At 43.5% G+C, this 17,783-nt stretch overlaps 1 protein-coding gene across 2 annotated transcripts in view; it reads right to left on the bottom strand.

The window, feature by feature from the left end:
- Nucleotides 1–17,783, bottom strand: part of LOC118363022 (vascular endothelial growth factor C-like) — a 68,460-nt gene that overhangs the window by 11,246 nt on the left and 39,431 nt on the right. For both annotated transcript variants that reach the window (XM_052486696.1, XM_035743776.2), the window contains exon 5: nucleotides 3,740–3,852. In XM_052486696.1, coding sequence (XP_052342656.1) covers nucleotides 3,740–3,852 — 113 coding nt within the window. The remainder of the gene's footprint in view (nucleotides 1–3,739; nucleotides 3,853–17,783) is intronic.

Raw genomic sequence — 17,783 nt, 5'->3', positions numbered from 1 at the left:
TATATTTGTGATTGCTGCAAGATTCTTTTCCTGCTGTGAGAAACTGATCAAATTAAGATCCTACATCTGTACATAAGAAGAATATACCAATATCCCGCAGACTCAAAAGTTAGCTAGAGTTTTTGTTTGACATCACAGCAGCAAACTATTTGAGATAGATTGAATAGATTCCTGCCCTAAATTCCTCACAATATATTTTTCCCCCCAGTGGAGCAAACAGATGTTTTCTTTACAACACGGGCGAATAAACGAGAGAGAGAGGGAGAGGGAGAGAGAGAGAGAGAGAGAGAGAGAGAGAGAGAGAGAGAGAGAGAGAGAGAGAGAGAGAGAGAGAGAGAGAGATTTGGCTGCAGTCAGGATCTAAATTCCTGTCGTTACTGTGTTTATGTGTTTGCTGATGAACAGACCCAGATTGCGATGGCAACGCATGGAGATGTTTACCACAGCGAGGTTTTCTAACCCGAACACATTAATGGACTGTTTGCTTGCATATGGGGCTGTTGTGGTGCTTCAGACAAAGAGAAAATACATTTTCACTTTGAACAAACTATCAATTCATAATTCATGGTATGCTTGAATATGCATAATGTTGGTTTATCATGAATCAATGTCAGTTGTAAGTTATTGAGTTGAATTTACAGTAAATCATAAATCAAGTTTGGCTTGATTTGGAACAGTCCAACAACTTTGCAATCTGAAAACAATCACAGCATCCAAGTCAACTTTTTTTATTTTGTATTTTTTTGTATTTTTTTTTACAGTTTTACACAGAAGATTGACACTGTGCCCACTGACGTCGACCATAATTAACGATGTGTCGACGGTGTCTCTGTGATCGTCAGGGAGGTAGTGGACTGTAATTAATGGAGCTAGAAAGTTCTCTCACGGATCTCCAGCTCCTCTGTCTTGTGTAGAGATCATTATAAGCCAATGTTCTGCTTATCTGAAGAGAGAGAGAGAGAGACAGGAGGGAGTAAGGATCTAGCTGCAGAGGGAGTCACCCATAACTACCATTACTTATGTGACTTGGGGCGGCAGGGTAGCCTAGTGGTTAGAGCGTTGGACTAGTAACCGGAAGGTTGTGAGTTCAAACCCCCGAACTGACAAGGTACAAATCTGTCGTTCTGCCCCTGAACAGGCAGCTAACCCACTGTTCCTAGGCTGTCATTGAAAATAAGAATGTGTTCTTAACTGACTTGAATAAATAAAGGTCAAATTAAAATTAAATTATGAGATCCCCACAAACCTTGAGACATGGTAGAAAAAAATGTTATGTTAATTACCTCGAACACGCTCGCTCTTTCTTTCTTTCTCTCCCTCATTCTCGCGCTAATGTCTCTTTCTCTCCCTCTCTCACGCTCTCTCTCTCTCTCTATCACTTTATGCAAGAGGATGTGATCGCAGAGATTAGGAGCGAGAGCCCTCTATTAGTCATTAGTGACAACCCTGATGCAGTCGAACCAATGAAAAACAAAACCCAGGTCTAGCTACCTCACCTCCCGCTGTGAATGATACCGCACTCTATATGATGGTTAAACCCGGACGGACATTAACCACGGCACAATGACGTATCTGTCTCCCTAAATCAAAGTCCTAATTCCCTATAGAAGTAATGACCCCAACTGAATATTAAACAGGCACTATAACTGTCCAGCTCTAGGGTTTTGGTGTCTGTTCCTCTGAAGACTTCAGTTGGTGTTTCATACTAACCTGGGGAGCCACTGACTGCATAGTGGATATATTCTATTCCATGGTTGCATCCCAAATGGCACCCTATATTCCCTTTAGTGTGCTTATTTTCAACTGGGCCCATAGGGCTCTGGTCAAAAGTAGTGCACAATCTAGGGAATGGGGTGGCCATTTGGGATACACTGTCCCTGTGAGCAGAGCACGCATCTCTAAGCTTCTAGGTCTACCTTCTGATGGGGCCTGTCAAAGCTGGTTAGTGTGAAGAGGAAACCCAAATCAGCTCTGCTGCTCTCATATGGCTATTGCTATCGAGTCCTCTCGATGAATTATTAGTCTGTAATGTGGAAGATATAAGCCTAGCTAAATGTTTCTTTGGGTTCCATCAAATTGTAGAACATGGCAATGGGGTTGAATGATAATCAATTAGAAATTCAGTGAATTGTCAGCCAGTAAATGTCATCGGATGACTGGACAATCAACCTACAGATGACCAACATCTTCTTCAATCTGGTAACTGCATGAGAAAGCTATGCTTCGATCATGAAGTCAATATCAGCTGATGAAAAGGGGTGATCCCCATTAAACCAAATGTTGATGGCTCGATGTCCCCAATTCACCCAGATGCTTTTCAACATGAGTGAGTAAACTTTGAAGCCAAGTCTGTTAAGAGAGATTAACTTTCATGAGACAACAGAGTGATTGGCTTCCTGCTTTCAGTGCTTCATAAACATTGTGTGGCTGGGGTAGAGTGGAGTGAGGCATGGGCTTCGTTCCAAAGGGCACCCTATTCCCTACATAGTCCACTATGGGTTCTGGTCAAAAGTAGTGCACTATAAAGGGAATAGGGTTGCATTTGGGACGAAGCCATGGAATCCAGAGCTCTGGGATTCTTTCTGAATTCGTTGTTCACTCAGAGTTCTCTCTACTGCGTAGCCACATCTGCTGAAAAACAACTGCCATGTTGTGTTTTCATAGTGACAACTCACTGAGACATGCCATAGAAGATTTCAACATCTGTCTTAGAAAGAAAGTGGACTCGGGTTGTAAATAGTGTATGGAGATCACGGGTACGTTCTCGCGTGGAGTGGAATGAGTTGTTCTCTTGTTGGTGAGCTGTTGAAGAGACTCAAGTGCTGGTCTGTGTTTCTGTGAGGATTTTGAGGGCTGTTGTAAAAAACCAAGAGCACATTGTCCTTATCTGTGTCTGTTTTAAAAAATGTATTATACTCTAGCATGTTGCTTCACTCTGTCACAGTCTTGCCATCAAAATGCCATTAATCATGCTCAACACATTCTCTTGACTCCACATTTCAATCCACACCACAACTAGGACACCCTCAGAACAGCATAAACCTAATAATTCATAATAATATTGAACTCAAAGAGAAACATAATTCACCACATTAATTGGTAATTCAGACTAATAAGCGGTAATTCTGTCTAATAAACTGTAATTCAGTCTAATCAGTGCTAATTCAGTCTAATAAGTGGTAATTCAGTCTAATAAGATGTAATTCAGTATAATACGCGGTAATTCAGTCTAGTAAGCAGTAGCTAATTCAGTCTAATAAGCGGTAATTCAGTCTAATAAGCGGTAATTCAGTCTAATAAACTGTAATTCAGTTTTATAAGCTGTAATTCAGTCTAATAAGATGTAATTCAGTATAATACGCTGTAATTCAGTCTAGTAAGCAGTAGCTAATTCAGTCTAATAAGCGGTAATTCAGTCTAATAAGTGGAGATTCTGTCTAATAAGCTGTAATTCAGTCTAATAAACTGTAATTTAGTATAATAAGCGGTAGCTCATTCAGTCTAATAAGCGGCAATTCAGTCTAATAAGATGTAATTCAGTCTAATAAGATGTAATTCAGTCTAATAAGTGATAGCTAATTCAGTCTAATAAGCGGTAATTCAGTCTAATAAGTGGTAATTCAGTCTAATAAACTGTAATTCAGTCTATTAAGTGTTAATTCAGTCTAATAAGCGGTAATTCAGTCTAATAAGTTGTGCAGCAGGTGCAGTATCAGCATCAGTACGAGGGCCTACTCACCCGAGTGTTGTGTCTGGAGCGGGGGAGGGGTGTCGCGTTGCACCGCCATACATCTACACAAGCGGTTGCTCCAGCTGTGGTACTTTGGGCAGGTTTTATTGGCTACCAGACATCTGTAAGGGGAAAACAGTTATTAGCATTAGAAGAGGAGAAAACCGGCAGACAGAGGCTGCTGACCAGAGCCATATGGGCCCTGGTCAAAAGTAGTGCACTATATAGGGAATAGGGTGCCATTTGGGTGGCAGTAGCTGGAGAGGAAATCCCTCACTTCATCAACATTCATTAACCACAAAGCTATGTAGCATTTGATGTTGTTTTGGTTGTTGGATGAAATGTGACAGGGCTGGACTGGCTATTTTAAGATATATTTTGACCACTCCCACCCAGCACATCAAAGTTGGGTTAGCAGCACATCTAATCGCAGAGTGAGAATGAATGAGCCAATTGGCTCTGATGACATGAAACATTTCTGTCCCCTTAAAGATAAGAGGGATGCTGATTGAGTTTAGACAAACAACCATCAAAGAGAGAGGACTCTTGGGAAGACATCAATGGACAGCAATGGAAAAAAAGTCAGAAGAATATATTTGGTAGTCTAGTAAATATTGGTTAACATTGGTTAGACCCTTCACTTTAGCTTAGAGCTGTATTCATGTCTTGCGCTTCCTTTCCATTCCACATTACACGTCCTAGAATAGAACACTTTGATTGTGAATCACTGCATAGTTCCCAGACAGAAGTCATACTTCAGAACGTGGCACTTCTTTCGCCACTGGATCTGTCAACGGGGATGATCATTTAGGGGGAGGAAAGTGAAAAGGATCAAAACCGGAGACACTGTTTGTCGCTCTAACTCAAAGCACATGGTGAGGCTAGCACACACGTCACATGACTCTGACCCTCTTCAGATCTCTCTCTCTCTCTCTCTCTCTCTCTCTCTCTCTCTCTCTCTCTCTCTCTCAGAGTTCAGCGATCATCATCGTCTCTGTCTTCACAACCTCCACAATAATATCCTACTCACACACTTTCCATTGGCTTTCCATTGACAAAACACATTGGACAAATGACTGACCGTCGTGACACTTGCCAGACCAATATGGGTCTATTTAGTTTTTGACATTTCTGATATCATCCATTTCGGAGCCCAGTGCTCTGCTTTTTCTCATACTGTTACACATTAGGCTAGACCACTGCTGAGAATCCAGTTGAAATCACATACTGACTTTATCAGAGCCAGTGTCATGCTCCATCCATCTGTCTTTTTGCTCCGAGACAAACGCGCGGCTCGTGCTACAGTGCAACCGCTGGCCAGTGAAAGCACGGCAGCATCCCGAGCTGAACTTGATTCTGGCTGCTTTAACTGCTGTGAAAGAAAAGGGAGGGTGGAGCAGCAGGGTGGAGTTGAAATGTGTGTTATATCCAAGATGTAGTGGAGTGCATTTAAAACACGTCAACTCTACATAAACTTCACATGGAGAAGGACTGTTGTAAGCAACATCTGATCCACGTGAATGTAACAGCAGTAGAATTGCAAGAGATTTGACACAAAAGTAAAAGGGCAATAAATCCAATTAAAATGTATTGAAGTGAATTGGTATTTACACTGAACATACTGAGGAGTATTTCTGTCTGTTTTTACAGCCCTTTTGTGGGGAAAAACTCATCCTGATTGGCTGGGCCTGGCTCCCCAGTGGGTTGGCCTATGCCCTGCCAGGCCCATCCATGGCTGCACCCCTGCCCAGTCATGTGAAATCCATAGATTACGGCCTAATGCATTTATTTCAATTGATTGATTTCCTTTTAGGAATTGTAACTCAGTAAAGTATTTCAGCATAGTCCAACTTATCAGGTTCTTTGTAAACACACGGCAGTTTCTTCTTTTAATTAACCCCCTGAAAAAAGCAACCCTACCTCCTAAGACAATAAACTGCATTTCAGCAGAACCAGAGATATTACATAACCTGTATACTCTAGTCAGTAGTTCCTGCCAGGCTGAGTTTATCACCACTAAGGAAAATGCACTGAAAAGAGAGCCACACTAGCTCCATTCTGCCTCTGAAGAGAGAGCCAACAAATAGCACTTAGCGCCTCTATGGAGGTTCGCTGTTGTATTCCTTTCAAGAGGGGGGAGAATATGAATGGAGCAGGTGGGAAGTTTATGGTAAAGAAAACTAGTGCATGAAATGAATTCCTGCGTTGACTTTCCGTTGTGCTACACACCAGGGTAGGTGCTGTGCTAGAGCTGAGGCTTCCGCTGTAGCTCCTGGAACTCACACTCGAAGCTTCATGTGTTTAGGTGCAAAAATGCTAACAAACTCTACCACCCCCAGCACGGAACATTCCTAAACAGTTTGATAAGGCTGTGTTCAACGCACACTTGTGTAACTAGCCACTGTACTGTGAGTGCATGCAGGTCTAAGGCTTCGTTCGACATGCAGTACAACTGTGTAAAGTGTCACAGTGCATCCAGCTGGTCAGTGCAGTTGAAAAGGCATCCATCCGTAAGGGCAAACCCACTGTTAAAAAATGGTCCTCTGGTTAAGTAATGAGGAAATGCCAACCATACACGAGCTCTGCGAGAGGCAAACTAACGGATTGACAGGGGAGCTTAAACATTTTTTTTCTTGATAACGTAGACCGTTTGTTTCCTCATGGTAGTGAAAAAGCAGGTCTTACCCTTCTCTGGCAGTGATTTATGACTCTCCCCCTCCAACTCAACCTCCGTCTCCCCCTCAGTCTCTACATCCGTTTCCCCCTCTGTCTGCTCTGGCAGTTTGATTTAAATGGTCCAGTCATGGCAGGCAGCTCCATGAACGACCACTCCCAATATCACCCCAATATGAGACCTGACCTCTAATATATCACCCCAAAATCAGACCTGATCTCTAATATATCACCCCAATATCAGACCTGATCTCTAATATATCACCCCAATATCAGACCCGATCTCTAATATATCACCCCAATATCAGACCCGATCTCTAATATATCACCCCAATATCAGACCCGATCTCTAATATATCACCCCAATATCAGACCCGATCTCTAATATATCACCCCAATATCAGACCTGATCTCTAATATATCACCCCAATATCAGACCCGATCTCTAATATACCACCCCAATATCAGACCAGATCTCTAATATATCACCCCAATATCAGACCTGATCTCTAATATATCACCCCAATATCAGACCCGATCTCTAATATATCACCCCAATATCAGACCCGATCTCTAATATATCACCCCAATATCAGACCTGATCTCTAATATATCACCCCAATATCAGACCCGATCTCTAATATATCACCCCAATATCAGACCCGATCTCTAATATATCACCCCAATATCAGACCCGATCTCTAATATATCACCCCAATATCAGACCCGATCTCTAATATATCACCCCAATATCAGACCCGATCTCTAATATATCACCCCAATATCAGACCTGATCTCTAATATATCACCCCAATATCAGACCCGATCTCTAATATATCACCCCAATATCAGACCAGATCAATATATCACCCCAATATCAGACCTGATCTCTAATATATCACCCCAATATCAGACCCGATCTCTAATATACCACCCCAATATCAGACCAGATCTCTAATATATCACCCCAATATCAGACCAGATCTCTAATATATCACCCCAATATCAGACCCGATCTCTAATATATCACCCCAATATCAGACCCCTCTAATATATCACCCCAATATCAGACCTGATCTCTAATATATCACCCCAATAGCAGACCTGATCTCTAATATACTGTATCAACCCAATATCAGACCTGATCTCTAAAATATCACCCCAATATCAGACCTGATCTCTAAAATATCACCCCAATATCAGACCTGACCTCTTATATATCACCTGATCTCTAATATATCACCAGACCTAATATATCACCCCAATATCAGACCCGATCTCTAATATATCACCCCAATATCAGACCCGATCTCTAATATATCACCCCAATATCAGACCCGATCTCTAATATATCACCCCAATATCAGACCCGATCTCTAATATATCACCCCAATATATCACCCCAATATCAGACCTGATCTCTAATATATCACCCCAATATCAGACCTGATCTCTAATATATCACCCCAATATCAGACCTGATCTCTAATATATCAACCCAATATCAGACCTGATATATCACCCCAATATCAGACCTGAAATATATCACCCCAATATCAGACCAGATATCTAATATATCACCCCAATATCAGACCCGATCTCTAATATATCACCCCAATATCAGACCCGATCTCTAATATATCACCCCAATATCAGACCCGATCTCTAATATATCACCCCAATATCAGACCCGATCTCTAATATATCACCCCAATATCAGACCCGATCTCTAATATATCACCCCAATATCAGACCTGATCTCTAATCATATCAGACCTGATCTCTAATATATCACCCCAATATCAGACCCGATCTCTAATATATCACCCCAATATCAGACCCGATCTCTAATATATCACCCCAATATCAGACCCGATCTCTTATATCACCCCAATATCAGACCTGATCTCTAATATATCACCCCAATATCAGGCCCGATCTCTAATATATCACCCCAATATCAGACCCGATCTCTAATATATCACCCCAATAGCAGACCTGATCTCTAATATACTGTATCAACCCAATATCAGACCTGATCTCTAAAATATCACCCCAATATCAGACCTGATCTCTAAAATATCACCTCAATATCAGACCTGACCTCTTATATATCACCCCAATAGCAGACCTGACCTCTAATATATCACCCCAATATCAGACCCGATCTCTAATATATCACCCCAATATCAGACCCGATCTCTAATATATCACCCCAATATCAGACCCGATCTCTAATATATCACCCCAATATCAGACCTGATCTCTAATATATCACCCCAATATCAGACCTGATCTCTAATATATCACCCCAATATCAGACCTGATCTCTAATATATCACCCCAATAGCAGACCTGATCTCTAATATATCACGCCAATATCAGACCTGATCTCTAATATATCAACCCAATATCAGACCTGATCTCTAATATATCACCCCAATATCAGACCTGATCTCTAATATATCACCCCAATAGCAGACCTGATCTCTAATATATCACCCCAATAGCAGACCTGATCTCTAATATACTGTATCACCCCAATATCAGACCTGATCTCTAATATACTGTATCACCCCAATATCAGACCTGATCTCTAAAATATCACCCCAATATCAGACCTGATCTCTAAAATATCACCTCAATATCAGACCTGACCTCTAATATATCACCCCAATATCAGACCTGACCTCTAATATATCACGCCAATATCAGACCTGATCTCTAATATATCACCCCAATATCAGACCTGATCTCTAATATATCACCCCAATATCAGACCTGATCTCTAATATATCACGCCAATATCAGACCTGATCTCTAATATATCACCCCAATATCAGACCTGATCTCTAAAATATCACCCCAATATCAGCCCCAGCAGGCAGGGGTGCAGGGGTGCAGGGGTTCAGCCTCAGTCTGACTGTCCACTATAAAGGACAGGAGGACCCAGACCCATGCCCCTCTCCATGCCTCCAATCCATGCCCCGAGAAGCACCCCCCACCTTTGCACCGAGCCCCACTGAGAAAGTGGACGGATGTAACAGTTAAGGTTACCCCCTCTCTGCGATTGATTGAGCCCCCTTTGTCGGGGGGTGATGGGGTGAGAGGGGTGAGGGAGTGAGACGCAGGAGTTTATCAGACACAGACGTTCAGGGAGGCCTGGGACTCAGGTAGGGAGGCTTGAAGCCTCCTTCACATCCCCCATCTCACATCCGTGCCCTCTCACCTCTTCCCTTCTCTCTGCCTTCTTCTCCCCAGGTCTAAGATCATCCTGTCTTCAAATGGAGGTCCTGTCTGATATATGACCCTGGTACAACATTCTGTCATTGGAGGGCGTTGGGGTGAGTAAGGGGGACGGGCAGGCACTTTTATTATGGAAATCCCGGCAACAACAAAATTAGTCAGGCCTCTTTGAGGTCAGAACCTCTGAGCCTCCGAAAACATATCTGAGACATTCCACAATTGGTGTGCTAATCACAGTAAGCATCCATATGCTTGAAAGCAGGGGTGCTACTTTCGTTTAAGAAGTGGAGGGGACATAATTCATTTAAAAAATGTATCCAGTCGGATAAACACTCCAAACAGCCTATCCGACCGCTCAGAGGCTTCCACATGGTCCTAAAGCACAATGTTGCCTCGTTCTGTATCACATTCCAATGATAAAACTGTGGGGGACAAAAATGCAATTTCAGAACATGTCCCCCCCCGTCCCCAGTGAAAGTTGTGCCCCTGATTGAAAGTGAAGAGTGAGCTTAGTCGACCCGATAACAAATTACAGTTAGTGGTTAGAGCACGTCAGAAAAAAATCTACTGTTTTGAAATCACAAAGCATTAGTTTCAAATGCCACAATGCAAACAGATGTTGGCTTAATTAACATTTTGGGTTGATTATCTATGGAAAACAAAAACATACCCTTTCGACTATTTATTTGAAATAAAAGCTGCCATGAAACGGCCCAGTGGCAGCTCTACACGTTTGAGGGACTGTCAATGTGCTTTCAATTACCATACACACAGTGGCTTAAGCAGACAACACATTCCAAAGGGCTGAACAATGAACGAAAATCACCCTCCTCCTTCGTAGGAAGCCACGTAATCTGATTAACAACACGTGCACTGTGCACCTTTCATAACACACAACAGACGTGTCCGTTTAGACAGCCAAGGTGTCACCCCCCTTGATAATACATAGGCTGGGGTAATCCCAGGAACATGTTAGTTCTTCTTCGGCCGGGAAACTTTGCTGCATGTGATTGGATTAACATAGTACAACTACTGTCTATAATTCACATCAGGATAGGATTTGCATATGGTATGTGAAGGCCTCTCTTGGTATGTGTTGTTTTGATTCATATAGCAAATCAACTACTGTCTATATTTCCTATGAGGAATGGATTGGTATGTACAGGGCCTCCTCTGGAATGTGATGGATTGAAATGAATAACAACTGTGTGCATACAATAGAAGGTAGACTATGCGTTAAGGGGCCATCCACCTGATTTAGTAGCTTTTCTTATGTTAAATTGGTCTGGCGATATAGAGCATCACTGTACATAATGTTATATTTTATAGCTCTGCAGTCTTGGCGGTACCTGCTGTAATGTCATTTCCTGCTCCAATTTATGGCAGAGGTCTACAGAGTACGCACGTCAGCATTCCATATGCCAAATGTCCTCTTCTTGAATAGGTCCCCCATTAAATGTTCATCTGTAAAACTAGCTACGCATCTGTTGCAACAAAACAAATGCAATCTTTCGGAGTAGGAAGACTAGCCTCACTCAACATTTTACCCGCACATACTCTACAAGCTCAAGCAAAGATATGTATATTTTAAAATTGGAGAAACAAAGCTTCAGCAGCACATCTGTGTTGCGTCTCTTGACATCAAGCGTTTTACTGGCACTGAGGTTTTTTCTCCCCTGACTGACTGACTGCCGCACGCCAGGATCAATGTCATCTTAGGTAACGGCTGGGGTGCCCTTTGAGCTCCTCCTTGCTCCTCTCGCGCGGCTAACGGCTAACTGTTTGCCCTGCGGTATCCCAGAGAGAGATTTGATTTTCATTGCGCCTGTGAGTAACTCACAAAACCTCCACCCCAAAGAACAAGCAAGCGAGGGTGAAACTCTTAGCCAACTTGTCATAGTTATTACCCGTCCTTCCACCTCACCGAGGTAGCTGCCCGAGAACAGATCAGGACAACACACTCTAATATTTGACATTTGAGGAATTACACTCTCAAGTTGAAAGCATTTCTCTTCACTCTGAAGAGTAGCTCATCTCTCTCATGGTTTATTATGTCCAGTATGTGTGAGGGCAGAGAGCTCCTTCTTTGGCACTTTGTGTTAACGCTGGCAGCCTACAGACTATGTGATCAGTAGATGTTGCCATTTAGACAACAGCATTCTCCGTACGTGTCTATTTATATCATGACAGAACTGGCCAACATGTATTAGACTACCATGCCGTAGCATCTCCTCGTGATTCTTCTACTGATATCAATAGGTGAGATCCTCACACATGTTGAAAGACCTGTGCTTGTAATGGTCTGTGTGTTCTGAGCATTCACAACAGTTAAGTTGTAAAGGTCCATGGAAAAGAACGGCAGAGAAACAGACCAGAGAAAGATCAGAGCTCTACTACTGGACCCTCGGGTCTGTTTCAGTCTTTAGCAGCTCGCTGAATCCGCAGACCAAACTGATAAATTATTATTAGCCCTCACAGCTTAATTCGGTCCTATTTCTGTAATCCTGAATCATTCTGGGGATGGCTTGGTCTAGACTAGACTCCATTAGGTCACTTTTAGATGTTGTATACAGTTTTAATGCCTCTATATCCGCAATCAGAACATAAACTGTTGCTGCTATGTAACCACACCGCCACTGGAGCTACAGGCAGAAAGGAATGGTGGAAAGAGACACCCCTTAGTGTCAAGGCAAAGAAGAAAAACACAAGGTATGCATCCCAAATGGCACCCTATTCCCTACATAGTGCACTACTTTTGTTTGGAGCCAAATGGGCCCTGGTCGAAAGTAGTGCACTATAAAGGGAAAAAGGGTGCAGTTTGGGATGCATGCTAGCAGAACAAAGTTCTGCTCGCCGTAGGAACACATCTGCTTTTTCTTACGCGAGCTGAGCGAAGCCTGGCGATGTATGAGAGAGAGAGTAGCTCACTCGCCGAGGGATGATGCGTTTTCCTGCTATTGAAAATCACTCTGACAGAGGAGCAGGCAGAAAAAATGCTGTTGTAAAATATCACATAATAATAAACAGGTCTGCTGACTCTCTCTGGAAGGTTCTGACAACTCCAGGACCAACTCGGGGTCTTAGGGGACGAACGCTGATCATTTGTCAACTTCACTCCCTCTGAAATAAGACCTTTATTCCATCATTTGATATGTGGTGATGTCACAGCCAGATAAGTCATAACTTCATAGACATCCTGAACATGGACTCTCAGCCTCTAACATATTTATTTAATTTGACTTCATCTTTATTTTACCAGGTAAATTGACTGACAACACATTCTCATTTACGGCAACGCCATAAAGAGGACCAGGCATTTCAATCACATCAGGTAAGATTCTATCCATTAACCACACATCGTTAAACGTTACTACTGAACTCAAGCATTATACCATGAATAAACTTTTCTGTACCAAAAACACTCAGTCACCTACATTGTAATTCATCGTGCTTCAACCTATCCTATTGATTGGCCCCTATGACACGGCTTGTGCAAAACAGCCTTGTAGCATGGCTCATATCCTGCCATAGATCTTTGAGCCAGGTAGTCATGACCTGGACCTCTGGTCTCCATCCCAAATTGCGCCCTATTCCCTATGGGCCCTGGTCAAAAATAGAGCACTATAAAAGGAACAGGGTACCATTTGGAACGCAACCTTGGATCTGACTGTAGCAGGCCTCTCATCTGGGATCGATCTGCAGCTCTCTCTTGGCAATACTGTCCTCCCTGGTCGGTCACAACAACACCACAGCTTTAGGACATGGAGAACATTAGGGCATACAGATCAATGGTGTTCCAATTGCCATTGCATTGCTAGAGGAGAGTTTTTCACCTTGGGGAGTGAGTCATTTCTCGGCTTGCCGGCACATGTCAAGAACGGGCAAAAGGCTAATCCTTCAGTCTGTGGGGTTGACACAAGGGCAATAAACATTTACACTAGTCGCACTGAAACAGAGCAATGCTGAGCAGAAATAGAGAGCAAGATCCCTTGTTAATATACTAAGAGCATGTATGAGACTTACTATTGTTCTAAACATTGTGTCACATTGTGTGTGTGTGTGTGTGTGTGTGTGTGTGTGTGTGTGTGTGTGTGTGTGTGTGTGTGTGTGTGTGTGTGTGTGTGTGTGTGTGTGTGTGTGTGTGTGTGTGTGTGTGTGTGTGTGTGTGTGTGTGTGTGTGTGTGTGTGTGTGTGTGTGTGTGTGTGTGTGTGTGTGTGTGTGTGTGTGTAGGTAAGTAAAAAAATAAAGAAATAAGAGTAGCAAGGCTATATACAGACACCGGTTACTCAGGCTTATTGAGGTAGTATGTACATGTAGGTATGGTTGAAGTGACTATGCATATATGATGAACAGAGAGTAGCAGAAGCATAAAAAGAGGGGTTGGCGGGTGGTGGGACACAATGCAGATAGCCCGGTTAGCCATGTGCGGGAGCACTGGTTAGTCGGGCCAATTGAGATAGTATGTACATGAACGTATAGTTAAAGTGACTATGGATATAAGATAAACAGAGAGTAGCAGCAGCGTAAAAGAGGCTTTGGGGGGGGACACAATACAAATAGTCCAGGTAACCATTTTGTTACCTGTTCAGGAGTCTTATGGCTTGCGGGTTAAAACAGTTGAGAAGCCTTTTTGTCCTAGACCTGGCACTCCGGTACCACTTGCCTTGCGGTAGTAGAGAAAACAGTCTATGACTGGGGTGGGTGGGGTCTTTGACAATTTTTCCTTCCTCTGGCACCGCCTAGTGTAGAGGTCCTGGATGGCAGAAAGCTTTGCCCGAGTGATGTACTGGGCCGTACGCACTACCCTCTGAAGTGCCTTCCGGTCGGAGGCCGAGCAATTGTCATACCAGGCAGTGATGCAACCGGTCAGGATGCTCTCGATGTTGCAGCTGTAGAACCTTTTGAGGATCTCAGGACCCATGCCAAATCTTTTTAGTTTCCTGAGGGGGAATAGGCTTCATGTCTTGGTGTGTTTGGACCATTATAGTTTGTTGCTGATGTGGACACCAAGCAACTTGAAGCTCTCAACCTGCTCCACTACAGCCCCGTCGATGAGAATGTGGGCGTGCTCGGTGCTCCTTTTCCTGTAGTCCACAATCATCTCCTTAGTCTTGGTTACGTTGAGGGATAGGTTGTTATTCTGGCACCACACAGCCAGGTCTCTGACCTCCTCCCTATAGGCTGTCTCGTTGTTGTCGGTGATCAGGCCTACCACCGTTGTATCATCTGCAAATTTAATGAAGGTGTTGGAGTCATGCCTGGCCATGCAGTCGTGGGTGAACAGGGAGTACAGGAGGGGACTGAGCACGCACCCCTGGGGAGCTCCAGTGTTGAGGATCATCGTGGCAGATGTTGCTACCTACCTTCACCACCTGGTGGCGGCCCGTCAGGAAGTCCAGAATTCAGTTGCAATGTTGCCTGTAATCCATGGCTTCTGGATGGGGTATGTACATACAGTCACTGTGGGGATGACATCCTCAATGCACTTATTGATAAAGCCAGTGACTGATGTGGTGTATTCCTCAATGTCATCGGAAGAAACCCAGAACATGTTCCAGTCTGTGATAGCAAAACAGTCCTGAAGTTTAGCATCTGCTTCATCTGACCACTTTTTTATAGACTGAGTCACTGGTGCTTCCTGCTTTAATTTTCGCTTGTAAGCAGGAATCAGGAGGATAGAGTTGTGGTCGGATTTACCAAATGGAGGACGAGGGACAGCTTTGTACACATCTCTGTGTGTGGAGTAGAAGTGATCTAGATTTGTTTCCCCTCTGGTTGCACATTTAACATGTTGGTAGAGATTTGGTAGAACTGATTTAAGTTTCCCTGCATTAAAGTCTCCGGCCACTAGGAGCGCCGCCTCTGGGTGAGCGGTTTCCTGTTTGCTTATTTCCTTATTCAGCTGACTGAGTGCGGTGTTAGTGCCCATATCTCTTTGTGGTGGGAAATAAACAGCCACGAAAAGTATAGCTGAGAACTCTCTAGGCAAGTAGTGTGGCCTGCAATTCATCACAAAATACTCTACTTCATGCGAGCAAAATGTAGAGACTTCCTTAGATTTCGTGCACCAGCTGTCGTTTACAAATATGCACAGACCGCCCCCCTTCGTCTTACCGGAGTGTGCTGTTCTGTCCTGCCGGTGCAGCGTATATCCCGCTAGCTGAATATCCATGTCGTCATTCAGCCACGATTCCGTGAAACATAGGATATTACAGTTTTTGATGTCCCGTTGGTAGGATATTCGTGATCGGACCTCGTCTAGTTTATTGTCCAATGATTGCACGTTGGTCGGGTAATATTGACGGTAACGGCAGCTTTCCTAGTTGTCTTCTGCAGGTCCGGACGAGGCATCCGGCTCTTCTTCCTCTGCGTCGCTTCCTTTTGCAAATAATTGGGATGTCTTTCCTGTGGGGTGTTTGGAGAATATTGTGTAAGTCCTTCTTGTTGTTGAAAAAATCTTTGTCTAATCTGAGGTGAGTGATCGCTGTCCTGATATCCAGAAGCTATTTTCTGCCGTAAGATACTGTGGCAGGAACATTATGTACAAAATAATGAACAAATATCGCGAAAAAAACACATATTAGCACAAATAGTTAGGAGACCGTAAAACGGCAGCCATCTCCTCCGGCGCCATCTTAGAGACTATGAATTGACAGTACATGACATGACAAGGCCAGTGAACACGTCAGTTGGCGTAGCGTTTCTTATTTCGGTTTGAAATGAGCCAATCAATTTTGGGGCGAGGACTTTTTCCTGAACACGTGAACTGAAGCAGGTCAAACTCTGGGCCCTTGTTGATTAATCCTTAGGCTCCAGAGTTATAAATAGGGCCTGAGGTTTTACCTATGAGCTCATTGTCTATAGTAAATTCTAAGTGTTTATGGAGTGTTGCTCTTAAGCCTGTTTGCTTGCCTTGTTCCGTGGTCTTGCTTTCCTCTCCATGGGGTGTTGACAGGCCGTCCCCACCCTGCTGCTCCTTATGTCACCACTGCTACTGCTACTGTTAGTGTTACTGCTACTACTAGTACTGCTGCTACTTCTACTACTAGTGCTACTGCTAGTGTTACTGCTACTACTACTGCTATTACTACTGCTACTACTGCTACTACTACAAATACTGCTACTGCTATTACTACTGATACTACTGGTGCTACTGCTACTGCTAGTGCTATTGCTACTACTAATGCTACTACTACAACTGCTGCTACTTCTACTGTTACTGCTTCTACTACTGCTACTGCTTCTACTACTGCTACTGCTACTATTACTGCTACTGCTATTACTATTGATACTACTAGTGCTACTGCTACAACTACTGCTACAGCTACTGCTATTACTACTGATACTACTAGTACTACTGCTACTGTTACTGCTACTGCTTCTACTATTGCTACTGCTAGTGCTACTACTATTGCTATTGCTACTACTGCTGCTACTGCTACTACTACTACGACTGCAATTGCTACTGCTTGGTGGTAAACCTCTAGATACATGTACCCTACTGTAGAAGAACAACTGCTCTAAGTCTGGTGGAGGCTCTGGAAACAATATTGTCCCCTGACATGTTCTGGTTAGGCTAAACAGTTCACACCCCAGCTAACTCTCCTACCGCTCCCAGAAAACTACTGTATGTAAACACAGCTTAATGTACAGTACATGTGGGGGCATGAGACTGGGGGCCGGGCTAGGTGTTCGGGTCCGGGGCCAAGTCTACACTCCTCTGCTCCTCTGACGTAAACACAGCAGACAGACAAGACGAGAGGCTGTCTGTAGATACATCTCCCGTGTAACCTCTTGCTCACGATATACTGCAGTTTTCATAAGTTGAGGCAGGTTAAGTTATGCTTCTGGACGTTTACTGCAGGAGTAGCAACATCTCATCTTTACATCACCCAAGTGGGTGCTGCACAGGTGTGTGTATGATGGAGGAAATGACACTAACTCTAATTATGTCAAATTGATTTCAGGTCTGGTGACAGAAACGCCATCCGTTTAACTGTCCTCACTACACGTAGTGAGGATGGACTCAGTCCATAATGCTCCACAGTGCACTGCCCTGCCTAGATGGAAAGTTAATCAAGGTTCACTGCTGGGATTTCCTGTAATAGCACCTCTTATATCAACACACTGACA

This window comes from Oncorhynchus keta, chromosome 29, assembly GCF_023373465.1.
Source record: "Oncorhynchus keta strain PuntledgeMale-10-30-2019 chromosome 29, Oket_V2, whole genome shotgun sequence".
NCBI classification, from domain to species: domain Eukaryota; kingdom Metazoa; phylum Chordata; class Actinopteri; order Salmoniformes; family Salmonidae; genus Oncorhynchus; species Oncorhynchus keta.
Note: the sequence above shows the minus strand (reverse complement) of the source record. Positions and strands in the feature narration are given on the sequence as shown.